General features: G+C 32.7%; 1 protein-coding gene, 1 long non-coding RNA gene and 1 pseudogene across 9 annotated transcripts; 1 reads left to right on the top strand and 2 right to left on the bottom strand.

Annotated features, from left to right (window-relative positions):
• Window positions 1–1,715: 1,715 nt before the first annotated feature.
• LOC133799847 (pentatricopeptide repeat-containing protein At5g61800-like) lies at window positions 1,716–3,471 on the bottom strand (annotated as a pseudogene).
• Window positions 3,472–9,315: 5,844 nt separating this feature from the next.
• Window positions 9,316–14,355, top strand: LOC133800537 (ankyrin repeat-containing protein ITN1-like). Of its 2 annotated transcripts, none has more exons than XM_062238531.1 (6): window positions 9,316–9,562; window positions 10,559–10,762; window positions 11,113–11,592; window positions 11,785–11,934; window positions 12,054–12,493; window positions 13,621–14,355. In XM_062238531.1, exons 2-6 carry the CDS (start codon window positions 10,564–10,566, stop codon window positions 14,239–14,241), a joined length of 1,890 nt encoding a protein of 629 aa, XP_062094515.1. In that variant the 5' UTR covers window positions 9,316–9,562; window positions 10,559–10,563; the 3' UTR covers window positions 14,242–14,355. The 2 variants fall into 2 exon arrangements, with proteins under 2 accessions (XP_062094515.1, XP_062094517.1); XM_062238533.1 differs by having other exon boundaries at window positions 9,318–9,562; window positions 10,559–10,756.
• A 2,617-nt stretch (window positions 14,356–16,972) lies between these two features.
• Window positions 16,973–22,289, bottom strand: LOC133801324 (uncharacterized). 7 transcript variants are annotated; one of them, XR_009876825.1, is made up of 8 exons: window positions 22,203–22,289; window positions 21,523–22,036; window positions 21,323–21,420; window positions 20,139–20,563; window positions 19,456–19,606; window positions 19,081–19,169; window positions 17,597–17,714; window positions 16,973–17,425 (listed from the first exon to the last, which is right to left on the bottom strand). It is a non-coding gene; the product is annotated as an uncharacterized LOC133801324 (long non-coding RNA). The 7 variants fall into 7 exon arrangements; XR_009876824.1 differs by lacking the exon at window positions 22,203–22,289 and having other exon boundaries at window positions 20,139–20,240; window positions 20,449–20,563; window positions 21,523–22,180; XR_009876826.1 differs by lacking the exon at window positions 22,203–22,289 and having other exon boundaries at window positions 21,523–21,597; window positions 21,836–22,180.
• Window positions 22,290–23,020: the final 731 nt, after the last annotated feature.

The raw sequence follows: 23,020 nt of genomic DNA, 5'->3' as shown, positions 1-23,020 counted from the left end.
GATCAAACCCACACATAATGGAACCAAATCACGCTCTTGCCATGTAAAGAAACTAACAATGTCTCTACTATTTTTTATTGCAATTGGTTCAATCTCCACCATTGTTGTTATCTTGTAAGTTAATTCTATATTGAAGAGGTTGCAATCGATTTCTGTAACTTCATAAATATGTTCAACTAACTCCTCATAAGTTAGGTTAGTTTGTACAAAACTTGATCTTGTTCGTGAGCCATTTGAAATCCATTTCCACGAGTCCTCATTCTTTTTCCATATTCCATCACATAATATTATAGTATATTTTAATGACATCTGAAAAAAAAATACTATAAACAAATATAAATTATTGGTATTACTTTGATTAAAAAGTTATATAAAAAAATGAAAATCAAGTTGAAAATCTAGAAATTCGACAACCTGTCTGAAAATTAGACAACCTGTCTGATAATTCGATAACACGTCTAAAAGTTTGACAGATGGTTGAAAATATATGACGATCTGTCTAAAAATTAGACTACCTATCTAAATTTGACAGATGGTCTAAAATTTGGACAGGTGGTGTAAAATTTATACAGGTGGTCGAAAAAATACGGCTACTGGTCTGAAATTTAGATAACTGGTCTAAAATATTAGACTCCTTGTCGAAAAATTAGAAAGTTGTCAAAAAATTCTGGATTTCTCTATCTCGAAAATAGCCGAACCCACCATTAATTTTTTTTTCAGATTTTCAAGCTTTAACCTCCATAAAACCCCAGAAATAAACCTAAATCCTTACTTATACTTTCAATATACTAAAACAATCATTTTGCATTTTAAATCTACAAAAACAATATCAAAAATCTCATCTTTCATATATAAAAAAACCTTTATAAACCAACCTTTTGAATGAGTGGTGGCTAGATTTGTGGAGAAATGGCAGCATCCGAAAATGAGCAGTGTTCGCCGGCGGTAGGGGGCAGTGGTCGCCGGTGGTGGCGGTGGCGGGGGATGATAGTGGGTGGTTGTGGATGGGCGTGGGTGGATGGGTGAGAGGAAGAAGATGGTAGTTATTAGAGTTTTTATTTTAATTTATTATTATTTTATTTTAAGGGTAAAATGGGTAATACAAAAAATTCATTAATAAAAGAGGTCATTTAGCTAAAAACTATTGAAACTAGGCCAATGTGCAAATTGCACTATAAAAAAAGGCCATTTTGCCAAGGACCCCTAATTGTAAACATTGTATAAATGTATAATTTTGACCTTTTGTAAACGGTAACGTGAATCGGGTGAGAAGATTTGTTTAGGTGGCAGTGAAATGTAAGGGCAATACTGTAAATGAATATGCATAGTAATGTACATAAGAGGGTAATATAGTAAATTTCATTTAAATATTGAATTATTTATGAAATTGGGTACGTAATAGCTTTGTTGTTACTAAGTGATTAATTATAGAATATACAAAACATTATTATAGTGGAACGTAACAAAACCTGATACCATTTCACTTGTTTTTATATGAATTTTTTTCTTAAGTTTCATTATATAAATAGCACATTCTAATAGAGAAAAAAATATTAAAATTACCTTTCTAATTAATTTTTTATATTTTTCATTTTTCTATTTTAATTTTTCTTTAAGAACTAGAGTAGGTGTGAGTGAGAGTGAGATTTGTTATTTGTTACTTAAAAGCTCGGCAAGTTGAAGATCATTCAAATGGGAGACCAAGTTATTATCAATCGCAAAGTGACAGATTCTTTACTTCTTATATCTTTGCTTGAGGTAAACCAACATATGAAAAAATAATGATAGGACATATTTATGTATAATGTTTTAAAATGGTATATTTACATGCAATATTCAAAATTGAATATATTTCATCAGTTTGGGGATGCAGTGTGTCCCCTGTAACAAACTCATGAGTCACTCCTTCCAATTGAATCAAACTACAACCAACACTCTTCTTCACCTTCTTCGACTCCCTCCATCTCCTCATCTTCACCACAACCTCTCACTACTCTGCATTCGCATACAAGCTTGCCATGATCGAATACACACCGCCATCGTCCGGTTTTTGTTGCATTACACGCTTTGCTGCTTTCTTAGCAACACCAACATTCCCATGAAGCCTGCAACTTGATAGCAGCCCACCCCACACGAACACATCACCCCCATTGGCATCTTCTTGATCATCGTCATTGCTTCTTCTATCAGACCAACCCTCCCCAGCAAATTAGCCATGCACCCATAATGTTTTTGCTATCGACAAACAATGTACATAGATTCCATCTCATTGAAGAGCTTTCTGGTTTCATCTACTAGACCTGCATGGCTGCAACCCACCAACACTCTTAGAAAGCTAACCCCATCTGGCTTAACTCTGGCTTCTATCATTCTAAAGAAATAATTTAGTGATTGCTTGCCAAGACTGTGCATGGAAAACCCAACGAGCATTGCATTCCATGTACACAAGTTCTTGTCCAAACTCGAGTCAAATATCTTTTTAGCAATCTTAATACAGCCATACTAGGCATACAACTCGATTAATCAAGAAGTCAAGAAGGAGTCTAGACGAATCCCATTTGTGCTAATGTTATCGTGTATAGTATAGCCTCGTTCTAAATCCCCAGCTGAGCACACACAGAGAGAACCGAGACCAAGGAAATATTATCTGGACGAATTTGCAATTCAAGAATTTGATAAAAGAGTCGATTTTCTCCTCACACTGATTATTCTACACATAACCGGCTAATATGGTACTCCATAAGACATAGTCTCTCAGGTGCATTTTTTCGAACAATTTACGGGCACCCAAAATTTCACCTGCTTTGACAAACACATCGATCAGAGTGTTGTAAGAGACAACATCCCTATGTTGAGGGTCCTCATCGAATACCCGATACGCATCGGAGAGGCAGCGACTGACGGGTAGACGCGGATGAGGGCGTTGGAGACAAAAGAATCTACGTTGAAGCCAAACTTGAGGAATTGGGAGTGAGGAGCTTGGGCAATGGAAATGGCGTCGGTATTTCCGGGGCCCAACTGAGCGCAAACGTTGAGGACGAAGGGGAAGGTGTGAAAGTCATGAGGGAGGGAGAGGCGGCGCATGCGGGAGAAGAGGAGGAGAGACTGTAGCAGTGAGGAGAAAAAAAAGTGGGCTCTGATGATGTTGTTGAAGGAAAATATAGATGGGTTTTGAATGAGGTTGAAGAGAGAGAGTACGTAGCTCAATCCGCCATTGTTATTGTTATGAGAAAGTGAAGTTGCAAAGAAGAGGAAAGTGGTGAGCAATAAATGGGCATGAGAGGAAGAGAGGAGGCCGGTGATGATGGAGTGAGTGTGAAGTTGATGGAGTTGTTTGAGAGTAGTGTAGTGATTTAGTATCACTCTGCTGACATTGCTGCTATTGTTGAAAGAAGTAGTAGCTCTGAGTAGAATGAGAACAAAATACCCTTTTGTTTTTGGGGTTCCCAATCCCAGTCTTAGTCCCACCATGGTCTTTGAGTCGAAAACTCCATGAATTTTTCTTGAACCAGTTCTTCTAATAAGATCACTTTCAAATCAGGGTATATATTTTTGGAGCCTATTTGGGTGTTTGGAATTAGTAAAAAATAAACAATTTTTTTTCTTCGGAAAACTGTAGTTGGTTCCTTTCTCAATTGAAAGGGTATCAAAGGGTATATATGTATTTTAGCACAGTTTGACCCAAAAGTCACAATCCAACCATTCACCCTGTATCTAATGGCTCAAAAATGCATGAATGATTAAGTCCTTCAAATCTAACTGAGGGACTAAAGAAACCCCCAAAATCTTATATATAAAATCTTCTCCTCCCCCAATATATATATATAAATAGGATTCAGCTTTGGTGCGGGCGTACGAAAAACCCACACCTATGCGGTTGTTTTCTGATAACTCTAGGATTTAGAGTTATTTTTATGATCTTTGAGCTTGTTTTTAAGTTGAAAAGAGTAATGAAAGTGTGTTTACTGTGAATTTGTTTAATTTTTACCCTTTTGCTCTAGGTAGCGAGTCCTTATTGAGAGTCGGTAATTTGATGTATTATTTGTAAATATTTTTATGTAAATTTTCTGTTCTGTGTTGTTTAGGAAAGGAAACGTAAAAATGCCAAAGGGAATTAAAGGGAGCAGATGGAAAACGGGGACTGAAAAGGGAGCATTGCTGTTTCGATGCTGTAGGCCAAACGCATAGCAATCCTGGGGAGAAGACAGATGACGTGGACAAAAGCCAGCTGCACTTAAGTACTTACCTCAGCGCCTATGTGGCATCCTTTTTAAGGAAATAAGTCAGCTGGCTGAGGTGGCAAGAGAGGGGCAAAAGAAGGAAATGGGCTGTCTAATTAGGGTAAGGGAAAGTACCCTAAAAAAGGAGGACCCAGCCGTAATGTAAGAGGGTACCAATTTTGGAGGATTCTAATTCTTACCATCACCATCAGAGAAAGAAAAGTACAGAGAAAAAAATAGGAAAAACAGAGAAAATACACAGAAGAGGAAGGTCAACAAGGCTCACGGCTAGGAGGATTTAGCACAACAAAGATCCTTCTAACTCTTTCTTCTAACCTCCTCATTTTGTAGTGTATCTTCTTATTTTCTAATTTGTGAACTGAGTATTATGGATGATTTCATTTCAGCTGGTTTTGTAATCTTGATTTCAGACATGAACTAATTTTCTTAAGATTTGGGTGGCTATGAACCCTATATGATGAAGTATTGATTCAATGCATGAGTTTAGTAATTTTGCCATTGTTCATTTAAGTGTAATTAATGCTCAATGATTGTTGTTTACTGGCCATAACTAACAATTAACTAGCTAGATCTGATTTTGGGAAGAATTTGTCTAGCTGAATCCACTTAAATGATGCAAGAGAAATACCATTTTAGGTAAATCTTAGTAGTAAAATAGGAATGTTTTGCTACCTTGTATAACCTGAGATTTGGTGATTTAATGACTGTTTTGCAACCTGATTTAATATAGGAATATGTTGAATTGAGTTGTGAAAGTATATCAGTGGGTTTTGGAAAAAGCTTACTGGTCTCTTGTGAAATCGGTTAACTCTGTGCTTAATTGCTGAACCATTGCTATAACAACTGAGCAATTTATACAGGGGAAATAGCCATCCAGATCTAATTGTTCACATAGATTTTCTCTGAATTAATTTTTTCTGAGTTCTTCATTTTATTTTAATTGAAATTACGTATACCCATTAAATTTCAGATTCATATTCCAATCATGTTTTTAATTTTGTTATCTTATTTTTAAATTGTTCTTTAGTTTATTTTGCAATTATTTAGTTTAAAATCCCTGTGAAGACGATACTCATTTACTACTATATTACTCGTTGCCGACTGTGTATACTTGCACATTTTAATTGCTTAAATTTACGCAACATTTTCTCTAGAATCCAATTGACTCAAGATGGTAGGTACATAATATATATGCTAGGAATGCATGTATGTTATATTTGTCCTCAAGTGTGCTATACGGATGTTAACTCCTTTGTAAAACACTTGTCTTTTTTTTTTCCAGACTATATAGTTCTCTCAATTTATAGGCATCTTTTATAATTTTTATTTTCGAACAAAACTTTTATACATTTTTTTTTAATATTTTTGGTACAACGCTTTATATATAGTTTTAAATATTTGTATTATTTTTATAGGGTTATTTATAATTTGATTGTATATTTATTTTGTATTTAAAATTAATAATTTATATTTATACATGATAAGCTTAATTAATAAATTATTTAACCATATCATTTTTTTTTAAAAAAAACTTTCTAAAAATTATATATATACAAGGGATTGACTTATACACATATAAAATCAAATATATTTTTATTTCATAAACAATATATATAATTAGGCAATATAAACATGTCTTATGTTGTCTTTATAATAAAGAAAAATATCAGTTTGAACCCTGTGTTTTGTCCGAATATTCGATCGATTTCTGTGTTTTGTTAAATGGTATTTCAGATCCCGTATTTTACAAAATAGATCAAAGTAGTACCTTTGACTAGATTTTGGCCAAATATTTTTTCAATATAACTAAAATGCCATTGGTCTTGTAAATTATTTAATTTAAAATATATAAAATAAAATATTATTCAATTAAAAATACAAAATAAGTAAAATTGATTTTATAATTAAAAACAAATAAAACTTTCAAAATCACGTTACAAACAAATTAATCTAGATCCATGCTATAATCACAAAAAATCAAACTCAAATAGGTACGCTGTGCAAAATCCTAGATGTAAAAAACTCAAAAGTATTCAAACCCATATTATTTTTTAATCAAGATGGGTCAAGACATATTTGGAATTAAGATAATAAAAAAATGTGTTAAATGTAAATATTTCTATAAAAGGATTCGCTTAGATTTAGGGACACTTTTATACATAGAAAATCTCTTTAATCTTGTAAACATTTCTTAGGCTTAATAAACTTAGTTGAATCAAGTTTATCTTATCTTGAGTTTGAATTGACTTATTCAACAAAAATGTTAAAATGGAAGTAGGCCACTACCAATAGTTGAGGCCGAATCACTATAATTTCTCTTGTTTTACTTATAATTATTCAGTTTCTCAAATCTATTTGTCATTTATTTCTACTTCAACCTTATTTTTTGAGGTTTTATTTAATTGATTTTTTGTGTTTGCTGGTAGAGAGTTGGGAAAAATATAAGTTATTTATATTAGCAATATATTTACATGTTTATTTTTTTTCTTCATAAATATGATATATTGTGGTATAGGTGATATTAAGTTCGTTGGAGCCAGTTGGAAAAAAAGAGAGACATAGAAGTTCTAATAAAATATTAAGTTCAAAATAATCAAGAAAATAAAGACCTATAATGTTAGGTTTTCTTTTTGTATTATTATTTTTAATATTGCTAATTGCATAAGATGAAAGAAAGTAAGAAATAAATTTTTGATCGAATAGTTTCTCATATTGTTCATATAAAATAATGATAAAAAATTGATACAATAAAAATTTAAAAAAATTAATGATAGTGTTGAAGATGGGTTGAAGGGTTGGGTGAAGATAGGGTTTTAGATTTAAGTTTTATTTGTTTTTAATTATAAAATCAATTTTACTTATTTTGTATTTTTAATTGAATAATATTTTATTTTATATATTTTAAATTAAATAATTTACAAGACCAATGACATTTTAGTTATATTGAAAAAATATATGGCCAAAATCTAGTCAAAGGTACTACTTTGATCTATTTTGTAAAATACGAGGTCTGAAATACCATTTAATAAAACACAAAACCCGATCGAGTATTCGGACAAAACACAATGGCCAAACTGATATTTTTCTTTATTATAAAGACAATGTTGACGCAGTTCTTCGCCAATAGGTAATTAAGAAAATAAGAGAAAGTGATTAGTGCTGAATAATGAACCGAAACAGATGAATAATTTTAAAATGAACTGATGACACGACTACGTTTTTAGGTGGTTCAAAGGTTAAAATCCTTCTACTCCACCAGCCAATATTATTGGTGTATTTCTGGTATTCTTTACAGGGTATTTCGTTACACAATAGAATCCAACCCTTTGCAACTCCCAGGGTCTCCATATTTATAGGAGAGGGCACCTGGGAGTTGGTAAGGGGGGTCATCCCGTGACCTTCTTACCCATCATGTCACTTCTGTGACATTCATGATTAATTCCTAAAACCTGACAAATGAAGTGTGGTCTAATCAATAAGTAAGGGGGATAATGGGCTGCACGGCCCAACCCAGTCGTGGGTGCCTGAATGCGCACGTTCATGCTGCGTGTCCGTGAATTCAGGGATATATCAGACACGTGATGTCTGATATATGCACGTTTACCTTGCGTGGTTGACTTTATAAGGAGTCATGACTTCCAACTCCAGCTCGTACCTCGAGCTGGATGTCTTCTTGGCCTGCGGTCTTCATATTCCTGACTCGGCCCTTAAATAATCTTGATAAACCTTTGGATACCTCGAGCTGAAGAGGTAGGACCTGATGACAGCAGCTCCGGCCACGTGGTATCCACGTGGCTGATATAATTATGCCATATCTCAGCTCGCTAATAGCCTGTGGAAAATTAGGGCGTACAGACAACATAAGACATGTTTATTTGCCTAATTATATATATTGTTTAAGAAATAAAAACACATTATGTGTATAAGTCAATCCCTTTTATATATATAATTTTTAGAACGTTTTTTTTAATAAAAAAATTTATATGGTTAAATAATTTATTAATTAAGCTTCTCATATATAAATATAAAATATTAATTTTAAATACAAAATAAATATTTAATCAAATTATAAATAACCCTATAAAAATAATATAAATATTTAAAACTATATATAAAGTGTTGTATCGAAAATATAAAAAAAATGTATAAAAGTTTTGAGGAATTTTCCTATAGGGGCTTTACTTTAAGTCCTACCGGTAGGGTTCTTATTGTTTACAATCCGTGAATAGTTTTCGGCGCGATTTTTTTTTTATGACCGTGTATATTGTAGCTATTTAGAGCATCCTGCAAATTTTCAGAAAATTTCGAATAGTTTACAGTACCGAAAACTAGGTTCAAACATGTTGTTGCACGCGTGACTAATTTTTTTTATGCGCGTGGAAAACAACATTTTTGAACCTAATTTTCGGTACTGTAAACTATTCGGAATTTTCTGAAAATTTGCAGGATGCTCTAATAGTTACAATATATACGGTCATAAAAAAAAGTCGCGCAAAAAACTATTCATGAGTCGAGAAACACTAAAAATCCTACCGATAGAACTTAAAATAAAATCCTTGTAAAAGAATTATCCTAAAAGTTTTATTCGAAAATAAAGAATATAAAAGATGCTTATAAATTGAAAGAAATATATAATCTAAAAAAAAAATTAGAGAAGTATTTTACTTAACAGACGTATATGACACTTACGGACAAATATATATTTTTAGTATATATATTATGTACCTATGCGGGCTTTTCGTACGCCCGCACCACAGAAAATTTCAATAATATATAAGTAAAAAAAAGCTAAGAAGAAGGGGCAGCGAAGTTTCCGATGTGGGACCACAATGTTAATGCTATGTGAGCCGCCATAGCTTTTCCAGTGTTGGTGAGGGAATTTTCCACACCAGTTGACTCTACAGTAATAATTAAAGCTAACTTTCAAGGACAACCAATTGTATTTGTATTATAGTATAAATATTTTTTTCAAATATATTTAGAAAGAATGATAGTAAATTCATCTTGGAAGGAAATAAAGAAAAAAAAGTACCAAACTTAATAGTATATAAATTTGTCTTGTCTAATCAATTCCAAACAATTAGCAATCATCTATATAATAGATAAGTTGGATAACAGCAGAGCAGGTAGACCGAAAGTCTATAATCTTTTTAAGTCATCGTTAGCAGATATTACTGAAAAAGCTAGTACTTATTTGTGGCTGTTGGTGGTCAACTTCAGTCCCGATGTCATATTTAGCTCGTCCAATGTATAGTTTTATTCAAACGCTCAGTCCTATTGTCAGTTTGGAGTAAACCCAGCACTTGCTGCACAATTTTCAGGTATGTTGATTTTATGTATATATTTATATATTCCTTCTGTGTGTTAACTGTATTAGAGTATTCTTGCGTTTATCTATCTTGTTATTTCTATCAAGTTTCTTTTACACTTCTCATAGAATCCAGTACCCTTAGAGATTTAACGTTTAAATAAATTATACTTATAAGTAAATTAACTGCGTAATTTTCATAGAATAATGCATCAAATTTTTTTAATAAAATTTAATTAGTTAAAAGGACATAAAATTTTATTCATGGGTTTTCGATAATATTAAAAAATGCGAGATCGTGCCGTCTGAAGCCGTGATCACGTGAATTTGTTTTAGTTGATATATATAAATATATAGTTTATTAGTTTAATTTATTGCTGATACTAGGTATATAAATAGTCTATCTTTTCCACATTTATCATTAAATTAATGTGAAAATACTATATTAGAAAATTTTCAATTGAATTCCATAAAAAAAATAAACAAATAAAAATTTAATTGAATGGATTTGATGGAAGTATTATAGGCAAATGTGAACAAATATTGGTAAAAAATATATTTTAGGGCCTAGCATATATACTAGTTAAAATCATCAATACCAAAGCTATAATTTTTTATAAAAGCCAACAAGTCAAAAGTATACGCGCACTATAAAAAATAGTAAAAGTAAATTTTGTGTCTAAAACTAAATAGTTCGCAAATATTTTTTTTATCATACAACTGCTGTTACCAAAAAAATTGGTAGTGAAAAATATTAGCCACCAAAATTAAAATTTGTTGTGATTAAATATTATATGTTAATCACAAGTAATTTTTTGTTGGAGTAAAAATAATATTTAATTACAAAAAAATTATAAGTTGTTTTATAATGAGGAATATGGGCAAAAAATTATCAATTTTTCTATGCCATACATTTAAATTAGGATTTTTTATTTATTTATTTTTGAAATTCATGTAATATCTCTGTTACTATTACCATTGTGAAATGATAAGTTGGGTGTGAGTGTAGAAATAATGGAAGGAAGAGAACATATAAACTCAACACCACAAGTTACAGAAATACAAGGAAATGAAGGGACTACAGATCAAACTGTACAAAGTAATACAAAGGCTACAAATGGACATGATCAACAACATGTTATCGACATTCATACTATTAGTTCAGCTCCAGCGCGGCCTCGATCTTCTACTGGTGATTTATTTGATGGTAATAGTAAGCCATCGATTAATAATCACTATAACCCTTTGTGATGAATATTGTTCACTGGTAGTCCACAGGGTATTTAATTTATACTTTTAATTTGAACATGTTAAAATGCTATTTTTTTTTTAATTTTACAGATTTTTCTGGATAAAAATAACAATATAATTTAAAAAAAAAAAAAAAGAGAGCGCCTGGAGTTTTCAATATATTTAATAAACATCATTTAAAGCTTCTTACCAACTTTCTATGCAATTTCCTGCGAAAAATAGTCATTGATTTCGGCAACTTTGTAGACTTCTTAAGCCGTAACGTACAACACATGACATCTTACCTGTCTGTCTAAATAAATACAATAACAGAAGAAGCAAGGGAAAAATACTTGAGTGTTGGTGTGGAACTGTATAAAGCTGCATTGAGAGGCGATTGGGAAACCGTGAAAACCATCTTAGACGGTGATCCAAGACTTTCAACAGCAAGTATTTCAAGAGGAGGCCAAACAGTGCTCCACCTCGCTGCTGGAACAAAGCACGTTCCTTTCGTTGAGAATTTGATCCAAAGTATGAGAATAGAAGATTTAGAAGTGAGGGATGAGAAAGGGAACACGGCCCTCTGTTCCGCCCTCGGCAGCATCACAGGCCAAGCAGTTGCAGAGATTTTGTTAGAGAAGAATACAAATTTGGCAACCATTCGAGGTGGTAAAGATATGACACCACTCTTCATAGCTGCTCTGTTTGGACACTCCGAAATGGCCTCCAGTTTGTACCCAAAAACGCTAGAGTGTTTGGATGACAATGACCGTCATTGCATTTTCTTTACTTGCATCGTCACTGGTCTCTATGGTATGAAGTATATACCTCGCTACTTCTATACATTTTTATCATCCTTTTTCAACATTTCTTTATTCTAATCATATAATATTTTCCTTCGGTTGATACATCTTATTTTGACTCCTGGGAATTCTTTTAATTCTTGATCATTTTTTATTTTAGTAAATTTTCAACACCATAATAATTAACTCGTTTTTTGTGCAGATATGGCACTTAAAATGCTGAAACTTGATATCTGTTTAGCTACAAAGCGTGATAAGAATAACAAGACAGCTTTACATCTCTTGGCTCTAATTCCTTCGGCATTTGACAACGAAAGTCCAGAAGGGTGGAGCAAACTCTTCAAATCTGCATGTATCTCACTTCTACTAATCAATATTTTAAATCTTAACATATTAATTTAATAATATATTTTTTTATATAAAACTAAGATGCATGTATTTTCTCTCTATGAACTAATTAATGTGTGGCAGATTTACACTTTGGATTTGAAAGAAAGCAGAAGCAATCTAAAGCCGCCGAGCTAGTCAAATTTCTCTGGGACCATATTTTGCTTCAAGGGCATGACAAGGCGATTGATCTTATATCCAAGCCGACAAAACTGCTGTTTGAAGCAACAAAGGTGGGGAACTTTGAGTTTCTAGCTGCGCTGATTGGCTCTTACCCTGATTTAATATGGGAAACTGATAGCCAAAATCAAACAATAATTCATATTGCTGTATTATATCGCCATGCCAATATCTTCAACTTAATACATGAGATTGGTTCAATCAAAGATGATCTTGCTGCCAAAAAAGACACTGAAAGCAACAGTAATATATTGCATTTAGCTGCCAAGTTACCTTGTCCGGAACGACTCAACGTTGTATCAGGAGCAGCTCTACAAATGCAACAAGAATTATTGTGGTTTGAGGTACGTACTCTACCTTTTCATGTATCATCCTATTTTTACATAGTTACACAGCAATAATTGTACTTGTTTGGGTCAAAATCTTCCCCGGCACAATATTTTTCTTTGGTCGGAAAGTTCTTCATCGTGATCTTTTTAATTGATCCAGTTCTTTTGATCAATACCCATTCGATTGGATAAGTCAATAGCGGAAATGTGTTCTTTATTGAATTGAAATATAAAAACGAAGAGGAGAGTACCTGCAAAAGATACTTCGAAGCTTAAGTCAATCAGTTGTTCTCATTCACAATTTACTACTTCGAAGGTTAAGTCAGTCAGTTGTTCTCATTCACAATTCACAATCAAACAAGCAATCATCAATCCAAAGTCCCCAAAATAAGTCCCTCGTCTACTATTTATAGAAAAAGTAACGGGAAAGAGAATTAAAAGGCCTTATACTAATTGGCCCACGTGTTAAGCTTTCTTCTACTATTTATAGAAAAAGTAACGGGAAAGAGAATTAAACAGCCTTATACTAATTGGCCCACGTGTTAAGCTTTCTTCTCTTCTTTCTCGTGCCTTTTTCTTCTCTGAGCTCAGAGCTCATCCTTCAATTCGCTTGTTTGAGCTTAGAGATCCTTGTTCGATTCATACATTTTGAGCATATTGAGCTTAAAGATCATCATTCAATTTGTTCAATCTGAGCTCATCATTCAGTTTGTTCATTCTGAGTCTCTCCCCGAAATATTGCCTTTAAAAAACGTGCTTCGATTTGACCCCTCATCATTCAAGGGAAATTATTTACATACAGTACTAATAATCCTTTGCTTGATTCTTCAAGAATATGCCATTCATGCATTTTTACTCGCTATATGATATGTGGCCCCATATTACAATAATTATGACTCGTGATATTATGAAAAGGATCCGTATATGTTCTTCACGTTTTCGGATGTTTCAATAGTGAATTGTCTTGCTCTGTTTTTCATTCGAATATTGACATTGATAAAGTAATTGTTACGTACTAACTGCTTATTAAAATAATATAATCTATAGAATAGCAAAATGAATCCATATTTAAACTTGACGGATAATCTGAAACCATATTTTATATACACTAATTGTTATATTATCATGTTATGTATGATCAGGAGGTGAAAAGGATTGTGCCGCCTCATTACATAACACAAAAGAACAAGAAAAAAAAAACTCCAAACGAAATGTTCACTTCTCAACACAAACCACTATTATCAAAGGGAGAGGAATGGATGAAAAGTACAGCCAGTTCATGCATGATTGTGGCAACTCTAATAGCGACTGTGGTCTTCGCAGCAGCCTTTAGCTTACCAGGAGGTAACAATGACGATCATGATGGGACCCCTAACAATCTTAAAAGTCACTCATTTCTAATTTTTGTCTTATCAGATGGCTTAGCACTATTGAACTCAGTTGTTGCAATGCTTATGTTTTTGTCTATCCTTGTGTCTCGCTACTCGGAGTACGACTTTCTGAAATGGTTACCATTGAAGTTGATGGTTGGTCTCACTACACTTTTTTTCTCAATGGTAGCCATGATGATAGCATTTAGCTTTGCATTCGTTTTGGTTTATCATCATCATCACGGATTAAAATGGGTCCCTCTTCTAATTTCTTTGTTTGGCATCGTTCCTACTGCTTTGTTCGCTATTCTGAAATTTCCTCTTCTTCTTGAGACCTTTTTATCCACATATTGTTCAGGGATGCTATTTCAGACCAGTAGACGAATGTTGTAGTGAAATAAATAGAATGTTGTGTAGTATGTTGCATATTAAGTGTTTCAAAGGCGTGTACTTTTTTTAGGGTTGTACCTAATCATCAATCTCGACTATGTTTCTCTTAAGCACTTATTACTGATGTTGTATTTATTAGCACGTAGGAGTTATGAAATTCTCGTTTTTATAGTATTGCCAAGTATTTAAGGAGTCAACTTTTTAATCAAAAGGGGAGAAAGAGAGTTAATTAAATATATAAAGAATACAAACTACATACAATCTGGCATAATAAATTACAGAGTAATATCTTGATCTTACCAAATAATACAAAATATATTCGAAACTTTATGTAGGCAAATATCACAAGATCTATCCAAGGAATGATTTGTATAATAAAGAATAGCAAACTTCACCGTTTCACTTAGAAATCCCTATAATAAAAAGCTGTCTAAAATATCCTTTGAGCTATATAAGGAAACCAAATAAATCATTTATGTAAAAGATATTTCAACCGAAATCCTCTTTTGAAGAAAATAAAGAAGTAAATATATGCATTTATTTTCAAATCTCTATGTATAAAAGTGTCTATTTAATGGTTTTTTTCTTTCTTTTAACTGTTTTCTTTGTTAATTTTAACATAATGTTATAAATAAATATTTAAGAGAATATACTTTGAAAACAGTTAAAAATAAATATTTATTAATTATATTAATATAAATTCAAATATTATAAAATATTATATTTTATAAGAATAGTAAAATATCATTATTATAATAATATATAATACAAAACTAGATATTTAATAATTATATTAATATAAATTCAAATGTTATAAAATATAATTATTATAATAATATTATATAATACATAATCATAATTTTTATAAAATCCTCCTAGAATAAATATTTGATAATTATATTAATATAAATTCAAATATTATAAAATATCATTATTATATTAATATTTAATATAAAAATAGATATCTAATAGTTATATTAATATAAATTCAAATGTTATAAAATATCATTATTATAATAATATATAATACATAATATTAATTTTTATTACATTTTTATCATTTATATTTAAAAAGAAAATATGGTTTTTTTTATTACTTAATCTAAATATATATTCATATGAAATAACAACAAACATTATAAATACATTATATGTAAGTGTTATGTGTGTACAAATAATATGATTGTGTAACTACGTAAGAAATTAGAATAACATTCTTCTTTTTTCAAGAATATGCAAGTTTATTCTCCAATTATTGATGTATGATTTGAATAATATTGTTGACTGCATTTTTTGCAATCAACTAATTAATTAAAAGCTTAAAGAAAATGCAAGAAGAACGCAGGAATTTTACGTGGTTCATGTTATTAATTAACCCTAGTCCACAAGTTACTTGTATTAGGATTTTGGAAGCTTGGAGGCTCAATTTTTCATGTAGTTCAGGTAGTGTTTTAGCAATGCTCTAAATAGAAAAGTGGGGATCGGATTCAGGATCATTTACAAAGTGTGCCCTAGCCCTATTTATAGACGGTTGAGAACAATTAATTCCTTTAATGAGAATTTATTACAAACATGATCCCTTAATGGGATATTAATACTAATTAATACGTATTCCATTAATTAAGGAGCTGGTGTGCCTGGGCGTATCTCCTCGGGCCCATTTATGAGGTTACAACCCATAACCTTTTGGGTATCATAAACAAAGAAATGTGCCTTTTTAGGATCCTCCATTGCCTCTTTGAAGGTTAATGGCTTCTCCTTGTTTGTATAAGAAACAAGGACATGTGCCTCATGTTCATCGCGGACAAGTGTCTCACAATCCTCCCATTACGACGTTGCATTGGGGTTTCCTTTTTCAGAATTAGTGGTTTCCTCTGTTTGTCGTTTATCATTTATGATGATGATGAAGGTGATTGAATCTTATCAGCCGTGAGTTCCTCCAAAACTACCTTGCTTCGAATTTTATAGTTACTCATATAGTCGTGTTCAAGGAAGGTCACATTTGTGGAAACAAATACCTTTTGGTCCTTGGGACTATAAAAATAACCACCTCGTGTCTCTAGAGCATATCCCACGAAATGAACACTTTAGACCTTGAATGAAATTTCCCTAATTTAGGTCTAAGAACATGAGCAGCATGACCCCAAATGCAGAAATGTGGCAAACTAGGTTTGCTACCATTCCCTAGTTACAGTGGTGTTTTTCTTATGGTCTTAGATAGAACCACGTTCAAAATGTAAGTTGTCGTTTGAAGTGCCTATCCCCAGAATGAGACACTACAAGGAAATGGGGTCTTTACCTACCAATTGTAAGTGTAGGTAAAACTAGCCTAATGGTGGGTAATATGGTTTACCTACCAATATTGAATTGGTAAAGATTGGTAGGTAAAAGTTAGTGGGGAACGAGTCTTTACCTACACTTATTAACACTGGTAGGTAACAGAATCAGTGAACCCCACTAAGTTATAAATCAATTGATGAGTCATCATATGACGTGTTTGATGACATGGCATCCTACGTGTATGCTGACATGGTTTTTGTAGTTTTACGTGTCTGATGACGTGGCATCATATGTGGCATCCTACGTGGTGTCATTTTATTAGCCCACATAGCATTATTTTATTGGTTTGTTACACAATTTATATTTTGTTCAAATTTAATGGCTATGTGTAGGTAAAAGATAATAACAGTTATTTATAAATGTTATATATTAGAAATAAACTAGAAAAAAACCATTCAATAATAAAATGTTTAATGCTAAAATTCTTTATAATGTTCAATACTAAAATAAATCATAAAGTTATCATTTTAAGGTTACCCCTACCAAAATAAAAAAAACTTCATAAAGTTCATTCCTTAGTAAATTAATGTAAATAAACTAAGAATCATCTTGTAACTCCCGAACTGAAATAGAAGGCGACTCTCTTAAATTTGCATCTGAAGCTTGGTCTGTTGGAGGTGGTGGAGGCGGTGCCATCAAATTGTTATGACGAAGTATATCCACAACTATACTAAGTTGTTCGTTAGTAGCATTAAGGCGGGAGGTTGTATCATTAAGTCGTTCAACTAACTCTTCATAAGTTGGTTGATTACCCACAATATTTTCACGATGTGGGTAAACCAAACTTATGAAACAAAAGCATGTGGTGCTATAACATTCATTTCTACCAGTATATTTGTTATTCCATCTGAAAAAAAGAAAAGTAAATTACACAAATTAACACACTGTCACTTTATAAGTTTTACTTCACTTACCCAATTTGTACATAATTGAACATGGAAAATGAAAATATAGAAATGAAAAACAGATATCATATAAAATTCCAGCATGTAAAGTATAGCAAGAGAAAGATGCCTACCAGTATAAGCAATCTATTATTGGATTCCAAATAGTGATCAACGGCTTCTTTCATAGGAAGTAGAGGTGGAACTTGCCTAGTCCTCAGTTGAGCTTCCACAATAGTATCATTAAGTTCACTGAAATGGAGAAACAAAAAATGACACTAGATTAGAATAAAGCCTGAAAAAGAAACACTAGCTGGTATGAACAGATAAATATTTTTGCTTCTTAGAACAGAAGTGAAATTTGAAATCCTAGAATACATGTCAATCTCCACATTGATAAGGTTTCATTATCTATAAATCATACATGCTAATGCTAATGCTATATATGAGCATACCTAACAAAGGTTGCAGCCCATTCTTGAGATGTATGAGTTGTTACATGCATGAAATTATGCTGGTGTCTCTTTTCTCTTTCATCAGCTGGCATATTCAAAGCATAAGCAATGGAAGCAGCAACTTCTGTGATATTCCATGGATTTACTAAAATGGCACCAACACCGAGCGATTGTGCTGCACCTGCAAACTAAATTTAAATGGAATAAACAAGAAGATGCAAGCCCGAAGAACTATGAAGACAATGCGTTGAACAGAATTCACAACAAAGTATTCTTTTTTTCCTTTTTCTTTTTTTTATTGATAATTTAAGCTTTTCTGATGAATTTAACAATGGAAAAAACCTACCATGCAAACTCAGAGAAAATATAAAGTTAAATTACCTCACTTAGAATGAGGACTCCTTTCTTGGATGCTTGGCAAGCAACAAACTCATAACTCACAAGATTCATTCCATCTCTAAGAGAAGTAACAAGTGCAACATCTAAACAAGGAAAAACAAACAAATAAACAAAATTACATGCATATAAATAGAAATGAAAAATATCTATATTTATTTTTATATATACATATATATATATTTATAAAATTTGCACCGGAAAAAGAAATAGCAATTGAGTTACTCATGGTAAACAAAATTAATTAATTGAAGGCACAATTGCCTTCTGTTGTTTCACCATATTAATGTATTACATGATTGAGTTACCATAGGAATCACTACAAACTAGGCAGCCTAGGAACAATTTACTTATCTAAGACAAAATTGATCAACGGTTTTTTTACAAAACAAAAATGAGTACCAGTAACAGCATACAGAGCGCACAATGTGTGAAAGTCAAGAGATCGGTCCTGTACAAAGAAGAGAAAATGGTTTAGCAGTCTTGACATAATCATTGAACAAAATTGTAAGAAAATCAGGTTCAAAGAAAATGAGAGACAGAAACATAACATACATAATATTTGACTAAATTGCAGTCTCAAAACATATATTAATCAAATGTTGTTGCTTAAAAAGACCTGAACTCAGACCTTTTATTCTTCTTTTTGTTTGATTTTTCTTTCACTAAAATGTCTTTTGAAAGTTGGGAAAGTGATTAAAACAGAACAAAGAAGATCACTTGAAACAGTGTCTCTAATTTACATGATATATATAAAAAAAACAAACCAGATGGTGTATGGGAACAACAGTAAGAGTTCCAAATCTCCCATTAATGCGTCCCACAATCTCATGAACTTGGCTTGTAAGCTTTTGATCTGTAACAAACAATAGTAAATAGATAAATAAATAACTGTATTATTTTAAAACTTCATCAAGATGAGATTAATTTAATAGAGTAGAAATGAATGTTATAACACCACATGCTTTTGTTTCAGCATGACTAACTTCCAACTCAGAAAAACTACTCATAGTCAAATGATTGAAATAACATTAGAAAATAAACTACAGATAGAAGAGGCAGTTATGAGTATTATCATCAATCAGACAGTGGTTACTGCAAAGCCAAATTAGAGTAGGAACATATTTTGATCATGAACATACATTCTGGAACATCTGTTCTGGTTGGCACGACAATTTGAAGTAGAACTACTTTATCACGCCAGCTTGGATTTTCCTCTAGGAATTTTTCGAAAGCCAAAATCTTTTGTGGAATTCCTTTGATCATGTCAAGACGATCAACCCCCAGCATCACCTGTCCATAGTTTAACAACAATGATAGGAAATTAGGGAACCAGAATTGTGAAAGGAAAATTCATGTAGATACATTGCTGAAACACCAAAATAACTCATGAACATCTGTTCTGGTTGTGACCAGAAAATTATAGCAGTTGCTATGTAGGTGTCGAGGAGGGGCTCGAACCTCAGACCTTGTAGGAGCAATATTAGAAGTTAAAAAATAAACTAGAGGCGAAAACTCATTTGTTTGTATATATATTAAATTCAAGAATTCCATGCGAGTTGGTTGAACCTGTTCACTTCAGCCAATGCAATTTGAATAAAGAAAACAGATAACTAGAAAACACCTAAAGATTGCAAGAGAATTTGAACAAAACAGATCTTAAACTGCAACCATATCTAATTATTAGCAGAAAAACAAGTCTTATTAGTAGACAAGCTAGCCTAGTAGGCTCCCTTCTTTGGGAAATAATTTTGCATGCCTCTATTTCAAGCCAAACATGTACCATATTGTTTATCAAAGAAACCAAAAGTTGTAGGTCAACTACCTTCCGACCAGCAAATCTCTCTTTCAGTTCTTTCAAGTGTTCCTTGACTTGAGGAATTTCCAAAGCTCAAACAAACCAGTCAGAGTCTATGCCAATTGGAAACTGTAGTTCCACATCCAAATGGAAAGAAAGGAATGCAGGCATCACAATAAATAATGAAGTGAAGAAACTCAGCTTGAAAATATTAAAACTAATGCATTACACCACATCAATGTACAAATGATTATGTATTATGTACTATGTGAAATGCTAATTTTGCAGGTGCGCAAATAACTATAAAAGAATGATGGAAAGGCTTCCAAATTTGTACCGCTGCAACACGAGTAAGCTTTCCTTGGTCCTCTACTCCTTCAGGTGTACCCTCTAGCCCAAGTATACGAGTACAAGCACTCACAAAATGCCTTGCATAATCATATGTATGGAAACTTGTTGACCCTAGATTTGGGCAACTGACACAGAGTCACAATTTGCTTGACGTGTATGAATGTGTTGAAAAGAACATAATGATGAAAAGAATAAGAACACGATGTTTTATAGTGGTTCGGCCCCATAATCTGGTAATGACCTACGTCCACTTAAATTGTTATTAGATTGAGATTCAAAGGAGTGATCAAAGAACTCGGGTTCAATGAGTTTCACTAGCCTTTGAAGAACAAATACAATATGGTTTCTATGATATTTCTAATCACAAGCGATTTAGAAGTCTGAAAAGAGAAAATAGAGCCCGATCCCCTTCCCTGAGTCCTCTTCTTCTATTTATAAGCTCAGGGAAGATTTACATTGATTTGTTACAGATATTATTTCCTAAATAATCGGATACTCAGGAAATCATGGGAGAGAATCTCGGATTTCATCATAACTGCCCAAGATCTTTTCCGCGTACAAAGTGCGTACGACCAGGTTGGTCGTACGAAAAACTGATCGTCTGATACAGGGTGTTTTCCTGGTCGATAGTCGAACACGCATTCTTCCAGGTGTCAGCCATGTGTAATTAATGCTTGCCACATTATTCGCTTATGATTTTTTGGATAACAAAACTGGAAGCTCAAGAATCCACCAATTAAAATCCTCATCAAGAAATACTGGTATGCACCTCTGCAATCAATGAACAATTTCGTTAAGGGTAGCTGATATGTATAGAGCTAGAAATACAAGATAACATAATGACAAGTAGCTATTTGAACCTTTTCAGCTAAAGCTTTGGTTAGTGCAATTTGTCCAGTCTCATCAGGCACATTTACACCAGCCCAACCAATCCATCTAGCATCAAACTCCTTCACCCCTATTAAGAATTGAAAAGACAAACAAACAAACAAACAAGGGATTGAAATTTTTATCTATTTGTCACAATATTGAACAAAATGAGCTCAAGTGATCAGATTACCTAGAAGTGCACTAACCAAACCCTTCAGAAGCAGAGAACTCTAGCACGCTCTTAAGCAATTCTCATTGTATCATTCTGAAAAATTAACCATGGACTAAAATATATACATACATATTTCCCATAATATATCATCACCAATAAAATAACAACTATCCCATGTGTAGAGTCTGAAAATGATGCCTTCTTCCCATATTTTCTCAGCTACCAAGCATGTCAACAAGTTGTTCTCTATCAAGAACAACACAAAATCCCCCATTTATAGATTTCAAGACACACATAATATCTAAGTATATGTATATAGCTGGAGGGTTACCTCAAGTTTTCAGGTTCATGATTTACTCCCACAAGATTTGAGAATCGAGATTTCGATTCATACTTAGAGAGCTACTAAGCAATTTAGCTAGCTCCCATAATATTCCAGATTTCGAATTCAAGTTTTTCTTTTTTTTTTTTTTATCGAAAATGGCAGGGTGCAACTTATGGAAAAGAATAATGTACACACCATTGTGTATGCCTATATATGATTATAGGCATATAGAAAGAAAGAGTGAACATAAAAATTCAATTTTTATGATCCAAATATATACATACAGGCCTACAAACATTAACATTTCCAATTACACCATATCAAATACAGAATTATACCCAATAGAGAAAAACAGTCTATCGAATGAACTGACCTCACTACGAATCCGATACTTCCCGACCCATGATTTCTTCTCTGTCGATGAATCGGTTGAGCATTTCCTTCTCCTGCAGAACCAAACAATCGTTCTCCTTCCCGAACCAGTCATAGCGGTGTTTCGCAACATAATCATACACGGAATCTCTGATCGGAGTCGGAACAACCCCAAAAATGCTCAAAGCAGAGTACGAGAATGGCAAGTAGGAGGCCACTCTGAGTGCAGCCGCGGAGCCTTGGTGGAACACACCAAGACCCTCGACGAAGAGAAATCGACAAAGAACATCGTCTCGATCAAGACCGGAGAGGCGCAAATAAGGCTCGGCAGTCTCGGATTGAAGGCAGCAGAACTTGATTTTCCTGTACTTGTCTTCAGAAAATTGCAGAAAATTGTTTCTGGTTTGTGCATGGGTTTCAGAATAATGGTTGATTGTAGATCCTGATTTTGTGGATGATTGTGTATGGGTCTATAGATTTTGTGGTTGATTGGTGTACTGAAATGGGTTTGAGTTTTGAACTGGGTTGTGTTCGACTGGTTTTCTAATAGGGAGAGACTAGAGGGTTTTTTTTTTTTTTTGTGTGTGAAAGAGTTAAATGAGAAAAAATATATTATAATGATTTTGTTTTTATAGAATTAATTTAATTTTAATTTTTGTTTGTGTAATGTTTGTTTTTAAGATGTGTACCATTTGTTAAAAATAATATGAATTGTTAAAAATAAGTAAGATGACATGTAGGATATTTTTAACATATCATCACACAACTCAGCATCATTTTTAATAAAAAGTTAAAATGATAAGAGGGAAACATAGGTGC

The sequence above is a fragment of the Humulus lupulus genome, chromosome 9 (assembly GCF_963169125.1).
Source record: "Humulus lupulus chromosome 9, drHumLupu1.1, whole genome shotgun sequence".
Classification (NCBI taxonomy): Eukaryota; Viridiplantae; Streptophyta; class Magnoliopsida; order Rosales; family Cannabaceae; genus Humulus; species Humulus lupulus.
The sequence above is the reverse complement of the archived record's forward strand: the minus strand, read 5'-3'. Positions and strand labels throughout refer to the sequence as shown.

Excerpts from the sequence above, each read along its gene's own strand:
- LOC133800537 (XM_062238531.1), top strand. The coding sequence starts at position 10,564 with ATGGAAGGAAGAGAACATATAAACTCAACACCACAAGTTACAGAAATA. Across the intron at positions 10,763-11,112 it reads TGATTTATTTGATGGTAATA|AAGAAGCAAGGGAAAAATAC; the intron begins GTAAGCCATCGA and ends ATACAATAACAG. Across the intron at positions 12,494-13,620 it reads AAGAATTATTGTGGTTTGAG|GAGGTGAAAAGGATTGTGCC; the intron begins GTACGTACTCTA and ends ATGTATGATCAG.